The sequence below is a fragment of the Rhinolophus ferrumequinum genome, chromosome 6, assembly GCF_004115265.2.
Source record: "Rhinolophus ferrumequinum isolate MPI-CBG mRhiFer1 chromosome 6, mRhiFer1_v1.p, whole genome shotgun sequence".
In the NCBI taxonomy this organism is placed as follows: domain Eukaryota; kingdom Metazoa; phylum Chordata; class Mammalia; order Chiroptera; family Rhinolophidae; genus Rhinolophus; species Rhinolophus ferrumequinum.
The window spans coordinates 66386319-66402213 of record NC_046289.1 but is presented as its reverse complement, the minus strand read 5'-3'; the positions used below and the strand labels follow the sequence as shown (position 1 = coordinate 66402213).

Below are 15895 nucleotides of genomic sequence, written 5' to 3'. Positions count from 1 at the left end.
GAAGAGCAAAGCATTACGCACAAAGCTAGACTGATTGCCTAGGAAGATGGGTCAGAAACTTGGGAGCATTGGGGATTCAGTCCCCCAGGCCAGATCTTGTATAGGCTGGCTTTCTAGGTAGCGAAGAGAGAATAGAATTTGCAGAGCTCACAGTCCTCTGGTCCGGTTGACCCTATACTCCAACCTAAAAACCCCAGCAGGTTTCTGTGCAAAAACCTTTTGAGATGAATGCATACATTGTCCTCTAACAATGCAAACGTGACAGCTGCCTATTCAATACTCGTTCCGCCTCCGTTCAGAGCAGTTCGTGCCACAGAGGCATCTTCTGCGCTATAGTTATGCAACCTCACTCGCAGCAGGAGTTATTTCCTGTGCTTCAGGCTGCGCCAGATTCATGTAACACGCCTACCCTGGGCTTCAATGGAAGTCGTTCTCCATTAACAACCACTCTAGCTTTCGGAGATGAATGCCCTGCACAGCATACCCCTTGCGCAGTAAAAATCCAAGGTATTACAACTAACTCTTTCTCTCTGTAACACACACACACATACTCACTCATTCCCGATGTGCATGCAGTTAGGGGGCTGCAGCAATGCAACCAGAGGGACAGCAGGCGGAGCTCTCTTTGTACAGTCCCTCCTTTAACCCGCACCAACTAAAGATGAACTCATGCCAGTTCCATTCTTTGCGCTGCAAACACACACACACACACACACACACACACACACACGGCAGACAAGAGTAGCTTCCAATTTCCTCCTTGAGCACACTGTCATTCTAGCCGGCTCGTTCAAACAACCGGATATTCCAAAGCGAGTAACGGGGAGTACCGCGCCGCAACAATGCAACCTCCCAAGCAGCTCCCAGTGCAGCTCACACCCCCGCCCCTTTCGCGGCGTGCCAAGAGTTTGGAGCGCGCGCACGCACACCGAGCACGGGGCCTGGCGTATCCCTCCGCCTCCCTCCTCCCTCTCCCCGCTCAGTGGCTCGACAACGATTTGGGAAATGAAGGGAGGAGGGAACTACTTTCCTGAAACTTGCTATGCTGCACACGACTTCGAGTTGCAGTGATTCGCCCGGAGCCCGCAGCTTCTGGTCCTCCTTTGCACACACTCTCCCAGCCCGGGTACCCCGCTCGGCAACCCCACCCCACGCTCTCTTTGGCCCCCGGGGAAGCCGGCGGCCGGGAGAAGTCGCCAGGGACTACTTCGCCTCCTTCTCCCGCGGGCGCCCCCGGTTCGGGCAGCGGCGGCGGCGGCGGAAGGAGCGGGCGGCGTGAGCGCTTCCGCCGCCCCCCTCGCGGCTCCCCTCTGGCGGGCGTGAGGAGGTGAGGAGCTGGCCCGCCGAGCTTGTGGTGGGCACCGGCTGACGGGGAACCTGCAGCCGCTCTCCTCGCCCCGAAGCCGCTTCTCGGGACCCTGCTCCCCGGACGCTCCCGCTCTTCGCCTGCCCGGGTGGGGGCGATCGGGTCGCCTGCCTCACACACTCCCCGCCGCCCCCTCCTCCCCCTTGTGGAGTCGTCCCGGCTGGAGTGTCTGGAGGAATCCGCCGCCGCGAGGCCCCTCGCCCGATCCTGCTCGTTCCTGAGGACCGCCCCATTCGCTGCCGGGGGCTGAGCGGGCAGCCGGCGGCGAGGCGGGAGATGGTGGGGTGGGCTCTGGCAGGACCGTGCCGCCGCCGCCGCCGCCGCCCGGAGCCTGGGCTCGGCAACCCCCCGGCAGCCCCCACCCAGGGGATCTCTGCTTCCTCCTCACCGCATCCCTGAGGGAAGCGCCGCCTCTGCTCCCGGGTTCTCCGCCCGCCCTCCCGCTCCTTCCTGGCCGGACCCCGCCTCGCTCCACCCCAGTGGCCAGAGGAGCAGCTCTCCAGTCAGCCTTCGCAGTCCCCCTTCTTTTTCCCTTGCCACCCACCCTTCCCGGCCTCCTCGGATCCCTTGGCTGGGCGCTGAGGCGAGGGAAGAGGCTGGGGTCGCCACGGCAGAGGTTGTTGCCGCCACCCCCCTGCGGGGGTGGCTGGGGTTCCCGGCTGGGGGGGCACCGTTCCGGGTGAGGCATCCACCATGGTGAGGCCCCTGAGCCGCTGCCCCCGCGCCTCCCCGGCTGCCTCTGCCTCCTGCCCCTCGGTGCTGCTGCTGCTCCTCCGCCTGCTGTTGCTCCTCCATCTCCAGATCGGATCACGGTGAGGGAAAGATGAGCGAGGAGACGGCGACTTCTGACAACGAGTAAGCGCCTCATTGATCCTGATTACACCCCCCCACCACCACCACCCACCCAGCCTCCCTCCGCTGTTCCCCAGACCCCTCTGAGACTTGGGTGTTGGCAAGCTTGCAGCCCTACAGAGTTCGGTGCATCTTGTTCTGCAGATAGCATTTGATTTCTTGAGCCATTTTATTTAATGGCAGTACCCTACCCCCCGCTCCGCACCCCACCCCCTCTTTTCGTGGCTTTCTTCTGGGGAAGGGTATTGAGTGTTGCGGTGGGATGGCAGGTTTACGTCCAGGAGATGGAGTCGTGTGGATGGATGGAGGCCGGGTAGAAATTAGCCCTCTGCCTGAAAGACCTTTGGCCTGTCCTTTTTCCCTGTAGCACACCGATCAACACACCCTGAATATCCATCCTGCTGTCTTTATAGCTGTTTCACTTGGAAACTGATGTGTGGGAGCACCTCCTGCAGCAAACTCTCTTGAATCTTAATTCGATGAGTCAGTGACTCTTTAATACCGATTAAGCCTCCATCCCCCTCCCCTCCTGTTTTAAACTTATGACCTGTAAGATTCTTGTAAAAAATAGGGCTGGAGAAACATTTTTAGAATTTAATAGGATTAAGGACACATGGAGTATGGGAGACGTTGAACTATTATATTTTACCTTTGCCGACATTGGACATGTCTTTATCACGAGCATAGAAGGATTTTTGAATGCTAATTTTTATTCAGCGATATTAAAATACACCATTTACATTGATTTAACATATTTACCTTGTTGAACATGTTGATGACTTCATCGATTAACTTCTAGACCATCCCGGTTAAAGTTTCTATTTGGCCTGTCTTTTATGTTTTCCAAACGGAATACTTTGCCACCTAAATATTTTGCTGTAACGTAACGGCTGCCTAGAGGAATAATGAATGGTACGACGACAACTTTCTGTTGAGACGGGGATTTAATTGCATGCAGAATATTAGCAACCGTTGTCTTGTAATTAAGTTCAAGTTTTGTGTATCTTTAAAGGGTTGGAAAGAGTAAAGTGAGCGAGGGCTAGTCCCTTAAATAAAGTGCATTCCTCGAGTCAGACCTTTTTGAGAGACCTTTAAAGTCCAAAGCTTGGACCTGTTTTAACATAAAATAGCTTGAGAAATGCCAAGCAGCGTTTCTCTTTCCTCCCCTCCCCCCCAAAACACTCTTGTGATGAGCGGGTGTGGGAGAAGGTAGATTGCTGCAGTGTCAGTGCAGTCTAGAATCAGAAGTGGCCGCCATGTTCTCTCTTTTTGTGAATCGCCCTCATTTGCATAGCACACTCTTCATTCATAAAAAAATAATTAAACATCCATCACCTTGGACATCTCGAAAGAATTTCCTAAGAAAAATACTCGAAACTTGATTGTCTTCATGTAGATTTTTGAGTTCGGCAAAGTAAGGAGAATTCGAAGTTACAGGTTAAATTAAAAAACATACGCACTGACACAAACAACTACCCCCTGTTCTCAGAATGTTGACACAGTTATGTGGGAAATATCAGTTCGGGGGAGGTGCTGAGATCACGTGATCGCCTCCATTCATAAAATACCTGGCTGTCCATTCACAGTGCAGTACTCTGTCTCACTGCCTTCCGCAGATTAGACCTACTTTGAGAGAGATCAAGAAGTACTGTATCTCAGATAACGCTTAGTTAGGAGAAAAACTGCTGAAAATTCTGAACGGAAATGACGATAATTTTTACTGGTATCTTTAAGAAAGTAGCTTGGATCAAAATGTCAACTTCTATTTTAGAGGTGGGAAGAACCTAATTACCATATTTAAAGTAATATATTGAATACCTCCTTGTTGGATGCAGCTAACAGAAAAACAAATGAGGGAATGTGAATTAACACGTGTAAATACATTGTTTATAAATGGGCTCTTTTTTGTAAGACTTGCCATGGACCAAATTGAGAGTGCAAGTTTTTTGGTGTAGTGATGGTCAGTGAATGCTGTTACATGAAAAATGAGTAAATATTCCCAGTGGTTTAATCCCCACAATGTTGATGTTTGAAATACCAAATGGCAATTTTTACTGGGAGGATTGCCTTATTTTTTTTTTTTTATTATTTACATGTACTTAGTATGGGACAACTTGGAAATTACCTCACTCACCCAGACTTACAATTCTGTTTTCACAAATTTATCCTGCTTTATTAATGTTATTCCCTATGAGCTTTAAGATGTTTTTGTAGGACAAGAATAATATGTTTTAGCATATAATATTTTGCTATTTGATGTTAACTCTTCATGAAGACAAACGCTTGGGGTTTTACTTTAAAACATTTTTATATTAGAAAGTAATGTGTTTATCTGGTAATCAGTTTTTATTAGAGCCAATATTGTGCATTAGCTAAAACCTCAAAGAGTGAACTTCTTTGGACATAGCTTTTATTCTGATAATTTATGTATCTCATCTTTAATATATACTGTTTTGAAATGGCAAGTTTATTTATAATCACGTGTTTCATGAAGAAACACAAAGAGACAGATTATGGCAGGCACGCTTAAAGCCCTAATAAAAGCCTTATCATAGTTTAAAACTGCCCTGTAATGTGGATTTTATTTATAAAATCCTTACGTATATTTTTTCCTTTTTTTCTTTAAAGCCACAATCAATAGGAATTTAATTAGAGTAGACAATGTTCTTAACACTCTGTTTTTTCACCTGATCTCAACCTTTTTTAAAAAAAGGGAAAATCACCGGTATCTTGAGAAACCTTAACCTTTTCTAGCCATTGTGGTAAAATCCAGTAAGGCTTTTGAGGCCTCATTTTGAAACCCTTTAGTACATGCTCTATTTTTTTAAAACAGTGTTCTGTGTAGAGAGCTAGGTAGCTCCCAGAGGTTATTGAGTATATATTTAATCAAGAATTACTGAAGGATCTCTTACATGTAAGATTTTGTCTTATGCAATGCCAGACTTGAGGAAGTGTTCGTAAAAGTCTGATTTTCTTCTCCAACCTTTAGTAGGAACTGGAACTAAGTTAAAAGTGCCAGTTTAAAAAATAGTTCCCTCCATGCAAGAATAATAGTTTATTTTACATAATATACAAATGGTCTTTAAAATGAATAAGTAATCATTTCTTTGCATTTCTACTACTCAGATAACATCTTAACCTTTAGTATATAATCAAACCTTTATTTTTCTATGATGGTGATGAATCATACTCATTTATTGATTTTTACTATGTGCCAAGCACTGTGATAAATGCTTTACACATGTATTATATAATTTATGTATATACGTGTATTCTCAACAGGATGGAGTTGCACAGTAGATACTATCATAGCTTAATATATTGTGAATATTTTCCTGTGTCATTAAATATCTTCTAGAACATAATTTTTATTGACTATATTATATTCAGTGTATATAACAGATGTTAGTTTTAATCATTCCACTATTGTTGGATATATCTTGTTTTTTCTGAACATTGCTACATTTGATCCTGAGTTCTGTCTTCATTCAAATCTATTCCTTTTTCCTTGAAATAGTCTAGGATGGAGTTAAAAGAGACACACACTTTAAGTTGCATTATTCTTTCTGCCAAATTGCCCTCTAGATAAGAAAAACTCAGTGTATGAGAATGCTTATACCGTAAAATGTCTGTCTAGTTCTCTGAAAAAATTTTTGCCCATTTTGAAGGTGGAAATGAGATCTTGTGCCTGTTTTTAAAATGTGCTGGACGGTAAAATAAAATTGATTTTGAAAATAACAAAAACTTGTTAGGTTGCTTTTGGGGAACTAGGCTGTGAAATCACTGTATCATAAAAAGAATTAACACGATCATACAAAAGGCATTTGGAGATAATATATGTAACTTTTACCAACCTTTGTGATGCAGTACAATATAGTGTAAAGAGCATTGGACTTGGAATTGGGAAATGCTTTTCTGTCTTAGCTGTCACTAATTTATTCTGTTGTTCTGGGCAAATGACAGCCTCTGTGGACCTCCATTTGCTCATTTATAAATGAAGGTGCTTGAACTAAGCATTATATGGGCCCTTCCTGTGCTAAATTACCCTAAAGTAATACGGTGTTCGCACATTGTGAGTCACTAGACTTGTAACATACATATATATATATTTTTTACATACATGTTTTTTAAATTAATTTTATTATGTTGTTTTTGACATATTTAAGCAAGTAAAAGACTTCTAGTAGAGGGTAGGATGATGAAGTAAAAGCAGGAGTTAAGAAGAACCAAGATAAAAAGTTTGGAAACAATTGGTATGTTTGAAAATCTTTTAAGATTTTCTTAATTTGGACTTCATAGACATGTGTCTTTGATAATATATACATCGCAGTTGGAGAACTTGCCACTGCTCTTTTTAAGCCTCTTTTTAAGGCTGTTGGGCTTAAATACTGATCTGCTTAGTTCTAAGAGGAATTCTTACACTAAGGAGATACCAGCCCTCACTCTTTAATTGACCAAGAAGTGCCAAAAAAGTCTTTTCATTTGGTTATTCATACAAGTCATGTTATTCTAACACTAAGGGATAACTGTATATTTCATTAGTTTAAGAAATTAATGCAGATAATGAATGTTTTCATTCTGTAATATTTAGATTTAGTTTCCTGTTTATAACAAATTTTGTATCTTAATGGCATCTCATTTTAGAATCCAGAACCAAAGTAATTACAAACTCGCAAGATGTTGATTTTTGTGGCACTCAGAATGGTTTGAAATGAAAAAAAAAAAATCAATTGATGTATTTTTGTTTAAACATAGTTCATTAGTTTGTTAAAACACAGTTCATTAGTAATGGATCTTAGACTGAGGTGTTAAAATTGCTTTAGACATAGAGTTCTGAGAATTCAGACTGTTTTTACTAATCTCTAACTGAAACTTGTTTACACTGATAATTGAAGGAAATGCCAAAAAACTAGCAGAATTAGAGGTACTTGTGATGACAATTGTATTAATTTCCTAAGGCCACTGTAACAAAATACCACAAACTGATGGCTTACAACAACAGACATTTACTGTCTCACAATTCTCTGTATTAGAAATCCAAAATCAAGGTGTTGGCAGGGCCATGCTCCCTCTGATATTAGTGGGGGATTTCTTTGCTTCTGGTGGTTGATGGCAACTTTGGCATTCCTAGGCTTACATCTGCTTAATTCCATTTTCTGCTTTCATCATCACATGGTGTTTTTGGTGTATTTCCTTATCTTCACATGGCCATCTTATAAGAACAGCAGTCATATTGGATTAGGAGCCCACCCTACTCTAATGTGACTTGCTCTTAACTAATTACATCTGCAACGACGCTATTTCCAAATAAGGTCACTTTTTGAGGTACCAGAGTTTGGACTGCAACATTATTATTACTTTTTTTTTGGAAGGATGTAATTCAACTCAGAACAACCATAGAAATTAGATTTTTTTTCTTATAGTACAATTGCTGTTCAGTGTTTATAGATATCTTGAAATAGTATTTGTTATAGTCATCATTAGTTTGAAATTATTATAGTTATTAAACCATTGTTAGAGCTTATATTTTAATATGTTAATAAAAAAGCACATATATTGTTACTATTTCAAACTAAAAATATTTTGATACTTATTTAATGTTATTGATTTCTTTTGTAATCCTATATATTTTGTTTTAAGCTTTTAATATTGTTCTGACAAGGGGGCCCTAGGCTTGGCCAGACTGCCAAAGAGGTCCATGGCACAAAAGGTTAAAATCTCCTGCAATACTGAGGCCCAGAAGGCTGAACCCAAAGATAGAGATATAAAATAGGAAAATTAAGAAACATGAAGGATAAGATGAACAAGTCTTAACGTACAACTAACCATTCTGAAAGAAGAGATAATAGAGGAGAGGAAATATTCAGAGATAATAGCTGAGAATTTTCAAGAAGGAGCAAATCAAACCCAACTCAGTGAACTAAACACAGAACAAAACCTCACAGTTAAACTGGGTTTATCTTTAGATTGCAATAATGGATCCACATGAGAAAATCCATGTAGTTTATCACATTTGAAGATTAAGGGAGAGAAATGATACAATCTTAATAAATGCCAGAAATGCAATATTGTCATTCAATCTCTGCCCTTAGTGTGGAAGTAAATTTTCATAATTTATATATTTATAATATAAATGTTCATAAATATAGATTTACATTATTTCTGCTCCCTAGAATTTTAGACTTAATTTTTCTGATTTAAAATGAGAGTGTTGGATTTGATCAACTATGGGATTTCTTTTAGTTCAAGCGTTCTAGAATCCTAAGTAATACTCTGTGTTTCTGAAATCCGCATTTAATATATCATTCCTGTTACTCATAAATATAGAGTTGACTGATGGAAATTTCCTTGTGTTTGAAATTTTTGAATTACATTGGAAGGCATTTTCTTTCTACATTTAGAGTGCAGAGAATAAGCGTTAGTAAATTCAAGAGTAATTGGAAATTAAATTTTAATCTGATCAGTTTTATAAGTTTATTTCTAAATTTTATCTGTATAACAGGGTTTATAATTTAAATAAAGGCCATTGTGACTTGGAATTAGACTAATTATTTTCCTGGTAGTACTTAATGATACTATTGCATATGATTAGACACTCTCGTTTGTTTATTCAATTTAGAGATAACTTTCACAAATGCACAGTATTTGTTAACAGCTTCTCTGTATTGGTGTCCTATGATAGGATTACCAGACATTTAGATGAAATTTAGTGAATTGTGACTTTTCTGATGCCCCTTTTCAAAGTTAGCGTAACTTTCACATCAAAATGTTTTAATAACTGGCAGAACGTCACCAAACATTTTGTGTGTTTGTATGAATTACATTGATATTTTGAGATTGCAATTAAGGATCAATTCTGGGTTTGCCCCCTTAATATAATATGTGAAAGCATTTCAGAATTTTAGTTGCTGAATTATACATATGGGTTTCTTACAGTTTTTCAGGATGGATACTATTAGTAACTTTTTCTTCTAACAATTGCAGTTCAGTGACATTTGAGTGCCTACTAGGCACTTTACTTTTCCTTAGCCCTGGAGATACAAAGATAAGTACAACCTGATAACTGCTTTCACTCTCCGACAAGGGAACTGGATCCCTCTGAAATGTGGAGTGCTCTGCTTATGAAGTTCTTCCAGGCTCAAGCAGAAGGTGATTCTATCTGGGAGTGGATGGCAGGGTGTGAATTCATGTGAAGGAAGGCTTCAGAAAAGAGATGGCATTTTAGGAGTTAGCTAGAGATGAGGGCAGTAGGGGAAGGGCATTCCAAGAAGGGGGGAAATAAAACAAAAGAAAGCATAGGAGGAGAAGAGGCAAGTTTGAAGAAAAGCAGTAGGTTTTTAGATACACTTGTTTGGAGGAGAGGTGGGAAGATAAAGTCTTAGGGGCTTGTAAGTAGTCTAGATTTGTGCTTTACTGTGTATCAGCAACCTTGGGATAAAAAGGGGATGGCGAGGCCTGGAGCATGAGACCCACAAGATGAACACGACAGAAGCTCCTGGAAACTTTTGTCAAAACTTTTTTTGAAAAGTTGAGGAAAATTTATTTTAATTGGTTAGTAATCATAATTTTTTTTTTTTTAAGATTTTATTGGGGAAGGGAAACAGGACTTTATTGGGGAACAGTGTGTACTTCCAGGCCTTTTTTCCAAGTCAAGTTGTTGTCCTTTCAATCTTAGCCGTGGAGGGTGCCATTCAGCTTCAAGTTGTTGTCCTTTCAGTCTTAGTTGTGGAGGGCGCAGCTCAGCTCCAGGTCCAGTTGCCATTGTTAGTTGCAGGGGCGCAGCCCACCATCCCTTGCGGGAATCAAGGAATTGAACTGGCAACCTTGTGGTTGAGAGCCCACTGGCCCATGTGGGAATCGAACCAGCAGCCTTCGGAGTTGGGAGCACGGAGCTCCAACCGCCTGAGCCACCGGGCCGGCCAAGTAATCATAATTTTGAACAGGATTCCCATTACTTTTTCAGATGAAACTTTAAGCATTCAAAGAAAATTTGGTCTTTGAGCTACCCTCCTCCACTCTTCATGATAACTCTTAGGCCCCAGCTTACATCTTCGTCATGTAGGCAGTGGGGAACCATTTTAAGTCAAATTTATGTAGAAAGCTGAATACTTGGGCTTGTTTGGACAGTTGATTAGAGGGAAAAGAAAATGAACTCCAATTGATGAAAAAGACATAATAGTCAAGGTTTTTAAAAAAAAAAGCAGCTGGAGATAGTGCATTTGGAACTGTTGAGGATGAATTTTTGAGGCAGTTCAGATTTCCAGTAAGTATGATTACGTGAGTGGATATGAAAGAAAGAGTAGGAAGAGGATGGGATGACTTCAGCATTTTAAATTTGGGCTGCAGTGATGCTTTTAAATGAAGTGGGAAGAGGCAGGGAAGTTTTTTATGGGGAAAATAACTCAATTTTCATCTTTTTTTAAATTTGTGGGTACATACTAGGTATCATGGTAGAAAATGTCCCATAAGGTATTTTAATGACAGGTTTGGTACCCAAAAAAGGTTAAGAGGGTAGAGTTAGAGGTGACATCTTCAGCATCTGTAATAGTTGAAGCTAGTGGAAAATTGCTCAAGGAGTATATTCAATAGTAATGGAAAATTAAATAGTGAGCAACAGCAGCATTTTTAAGGGAGAATAAAAAGAGACACCAGAAGAGAAAAGGCTTGAGATAGGAGAGGTCACAGGGAGTGTTAAAGACAAAATGGGAAGTGATGAAGTGGAGATAGCAAAGAGTAAGATATACTCACTTGGCCAAGTTAGGAGTTGAGACTGGTGGAGGAGATGTTATTAGGCTGAAGAGAAGAAAAGAAAAGAAAGATGGGTAATTGGTAGAGCCCTTAAGGCCCAGGAAAGAGGAGTCTATCAAACTGTACTGCTGGTCCAACTCAATCCTAAGGGCCGTGTGAGCCAAGTAATATCCATAGTTTACAGACAGAGATAACTGAGACTTAAGAGAGGGTTAGTGAGTTGCCCACGGCCCCACAAGGGAGTAAGTGGTAGAAATGGGCTGCAAATTGCACAGTATTTATATCACTCTACCTCGTACACTTAATGGCCAGACTAGATTTTAAAGAAAAAAAATTAAGCTTGAAATGGTAGATACAGAATTGACAGCTGTTTTGAGGGACTGGAAGTTTTGATAAAGAGCATGTAGAGTGGAAGTGGAAAATAGAAAGATAGATTTTGATCAGAGAGCAGACTCCAGAATGATGACAGATGAGGGAAGATTAAAGGAGAAACAGGTTGTTGGAGTAGAGGAGCCAGGATCTGCTAGGATATTTAAAAAGGTCAACAATGTGGCTGTTCAAGTTGCTAGGTTGGTATCCGGAGTCGAGGTGGAGAGGAATCCTGAGCCAGCGCCAGTGTACTTCATGTGCGTGTGGGATGAGCCACTCAGAGTGGGAGGGAGTGAATGTGGCATCTGCCTCTACAATTTAAAGAGACAGGAATATGATTTTGGAATTGGAGGTTGAAGAGGACAGATTCCGGGAGGAGGATAAGAAAAGGGAAGGACTTAGCTGGGAGGTGTTGAGAGTATTAGAAATGATAGGATCTCATGTAATAATGGCCCTATCGGGAATGAGGGATGTTGGGAATTAGAAAGGAGAAGGGAAGATAGACATGTGAATCAAGAACTTGAAGGCTTTTCTGAGAAGCTAACCAAGATGTTGACTCTTTGTATCCAAATAATTGTCCTCCTTAATGTTTGTAGAAACAAAATTCACTAATTAAATTTCTAATGCAAACTTAGTGTTCACAATTAACACGATTCTGTGGTTACTGCTGACTGTTGCATTAAGACTTTGGCAAAGCATATAACCTGCTTTTGTGCTTGATTCTCCATCTGTAAAACAAGGATAATATGTCCCTACTTCAGAGGGATGTTAAGATAAATGTAATCTTCCCTCCCCCGATAACATTGTTTGATTAGAGATAAGAGAATATTAAAAAGAACTTTCAGTTCTTGAGACGAAAGGTACTATGCTACGTTCATGAAATAATCACTACTCATTTTCATTTAGCCTGAAGGTAGGGTTACTTTTTAAAAAGGTTTAATGACCTGTTGGAAAATTTGTATTTTAGTTTAAATGTTGAAAAGCAGCTTTTCAGAAAAACTTAAAATCTAAAAATTTCAACAAGCAGAAAAGAATGTAAATCTACTATATTGTGAACTTTTTTGTCCATGTTCTGAGCAAGCACTGAGTGAAGAGGTAGATACAACAAGTGTTAGGCAAGGCACTATAGAGCAAAAAACTCTAGACAGTTTTTTGTTTGTTTGATATTTAATACAACTATTTAGTTATAAAAGGAATATGTTTCTAGAGTCTGCTAATGAAAGCGATTTTAATATCTGAGCATATTTTGGAAGTGTAAGTAGATTTGATGTCTCCATTTTCAGTGGTAAAAGCCATCTTTCTCAGAGTCGAATGCAGGAACTTTCAAATACCGTTCATTGTATGGAGGGCAGAAATCTGCGAGAAGGGGGGAAGATTTTTTTCAGCTTATTAAAGATTTAGACATTTAATTTTATGCAACTGTAATCAAACTAGGATCTCTATTAATGGCTACATCTATTAATAGGGAACCTAGTGGTAAGTGAGATAGACTAGATCTGCTAGTTGGAAATTCATTGCTCTTGATTTAGTCTACTAACTTTAATTTGGAAAGCAAAAGGTCTGTAAGATTATGTTTAGTTCATTTTATAGTCACTAACAACTAAAGCAAAAATTTATTTATATTTTGATTTAGCCTGGTGTTTAGCCTCATTCTGAGACTAATTTGTTAAGTCAAAAATAACTGCCTTAGATATATAACTGCTGAAACTTGGTTTAGGAATGAATTTGAAGTATCTATGAATCAAGATCTTGAATGAACAGAAATCAGGAACAAAAATAAGATGTTGAAAATGTATATCCTTTTTCTCTTGAGGGTTTTTTGAGTCAAATAAATCAAACTTAATTGAGTAAAAATTAATAACATAACAAATAACTTTAATAAGTATATCAACTCGAGATATTTTTCAACTTTGTATTATGATCATTTTTAAAAGGAAAGTGGAAAGACAGGAGGTGAATGAGTGAGGCAAGCCAGCCTCTAACCACTTAGTCTTCCTTAGCAATTTTTCCTAGTTTTGATACTTCAGGAGAGAGCAAACTTAGCTGCTAAATGAGCCAAAAATAATTTTTATTTTCTACTTTTTTATTCAAAAAGAAAAAGAATAAAAGATGTTATATAGACCCCATTGCTGTAGAGTTTGAACTTGTATAATAGGTACTAGGCCTCAGCATACATGTAATAAAAGGCTATAAGTTTGACTTACAATTACTGGCTAACTTTAGTCATCTCATTTGTGCATTTTGCCCTGTCTCAAATCTTTGTAGCTAGGTAGTGGGAAGAAAACAGTGAAACTGAGCTGAATCTTTTTTACAGATTGTTACTGTCTGAATGTTTGTGCCCACCTTCCCCCAATTTGTATGTTGAAATCCTAACCCCCACAGATGATAGTATCAGAAGGTGGGGCCTTTGGGAGGTGCCTAAAACATGGGGGTGGAGCCTTCTGGAATGGCATTAGTGTCATAATAAAGGCTCCAGAGAGCTCCCTGTCCTTGTCCAGCATGTGAGGATACCCTGAGAAGCCCGTCTATGAACCGGGAAGAAGGCCCTCACCCTGACTATGCTGGTGGCTTCATCGTGGACTCCCCAGCCTCCAGAACTGGAAGAGAGAAATTTCTGCTATTTCTAAGCTACCCAGTCACTGTTACAGTGCTGGAATGGATGCAGACACTGACTTTTCTTTGTTTGGGGGAAGACAAGGAGCAATGATTACATCAAAACAGAAAGAAATCAATTAAAAACCCAGCACAATTTTCAGTTGCTTCTAGTTCTATATGTATATATATTTACTTTGTTTTAGTAGTGTACGTACCCATATTTATTATTCATTTTCACCTGATCTAAATATAAAGAATTTCTATGCTTACGCATAGTTTTTTTAGTAATCATTATTTTAATACCTGTAGTATTTCATCAAGTTGTACCATAAGTTTACATAGCTGTCATCTTAGTGAACACTTTAGGTCTAGTTCTTTGCTATTATAAATAACATTGTAATAGCATCTTTTGTGTATAATTTTTTCTTTTCAGTTAATTTCTTAGGATGAATTTATAGGAGTGAGATAACTGTCAAAGAATATAAGTGGTTTACTTTTTATTTTTTTATTCTTGATATAAATTGCTGCTTCCAAAAACTGACTTTCTATTTTGGATTATTTACAAGTGAAATTCATTTTCATATTTTTTACATTCCATTTTTGTTCCTAAGTGCCTTGTCATTTTTTATATAGTTCCTGATACATAATGAAATGACAGCTAATACTTGAGTAATTACCAGCATTGTCTTAAAATCATTTTATGGATTTAGTCTTCATAACAACCTTTTTAAATGTTACTTCTATTATTAATCCCATTTACAAAGATGAGGAAACTGAAGCTTAGCGAAGTTAAGTAATTTGGCAAACGTTCCACAGCTAATAAAGATTCCAAGCCTGTGCCCTAAGACAGTGGCTTTTAAACTTTTGATTGTGACAGTAGCAAATACATTGTACCTTTTGACATAGTGTATGTACATGGATGCATTCACACACACATACACACACACTCACACTCTTTCATAAAACAACTTAGACTTAACTGTGATGGCACAGGCTGATTTTTGTACTCCTGTTCTATATAAAAATATAATGCTGGTCAAGATCCTTGCAGTTAAAAACCCCTGTTCTAAAATACAGTGCAGGATATGGGATGTTGCCTTCTAAGGATCTATCTCTTTATTGATATACTGAAGATTACATTTGTGTTCAGCTTATTATTTCATGAAATAAAAGATAATACTAAAAGGTATAGGATCCTCAGAGGAGTACATTTCAAGGTCAAGTTGTAAGGAATCGCAGGGGAATTCAGATTTAAATTGCTGTAGCTACATTATAGATAATAAGTATTTCATCATTGCTTCTCAGATTTCTTCAGTGAAGTGTCCTGAAAGATAAGAGAATATATCCCAAAAGCAGCTTTTAAAAAGTATATAATTATTTTGAAATCTAGTAAACTGTCTCAAAGATTCATGTGAATATTGCATTGTAATCAATAATGTAGTTGCATTTCCAATATGAAATGTTTTTCATTATTTATGTTAGGAAAAAATGGAAAGCTCTTTAGCTATGAAATCTTTGCATGTGTATATCCTATGACATTATGTGTTCCTAGCCCACATGGCACATTCCTGAGAGTCAGAATACTCTTGAGAGTGAGCCTTTCAGGTGCATCCAGGGTGTGCTCCCGAGCAAAGGACGTGATTGTACTCTGTAATTATAGCAGCTGCCATTTCTTCCTTTTTTTTTTTTTTTTTAACTTTTTATTGGGGAACAGTGTGTTTTTCCAGGACCCATCAGCTCCAAGTCAAGTCATTGCCTTCAATCCAGTTGGGGAGGGAGCAGCCCACTGCCCATGTGGGAATCGAACCGGCGACCCAGGTGCTATGAACACCATGCTCTAACCACCTGAGCCATTGGGCAGACCCGCCATTTTCAAATAGAAAATAGGAGCATATGGATTCGGCAAAGATTAGTATAAACTTTGAAGTATGAAAACAATATAATCACATTATAGGACATTGGGAA

General features: G+C 39.5%; 1 protein-coding gene across 1 annotated transcript in view; it reads left to right on the top strand.

The window, feature by feature from the left end:
* Window positions 1-1308: 1308 nt before the first annotated feature.
* SPRED1 (sprouty related EVH1 domain containing 1) overlaps window positions 1309-15895 on the top strand; it is a 114083-nt gene continuing 99496 nt past the window's right edge. The window contains exon 1 of the mRNA XM_033108713.1: window positions 1309-2221. Within this exon, the coding sequence (XP_032964604.1) occupies window positions 2190-2221 (32 nt within the window). The 5' untranslated portion in view covers window positions 1309-2189. The remainder of the gene's footprint in view (window positions 2222-15895) is intronic.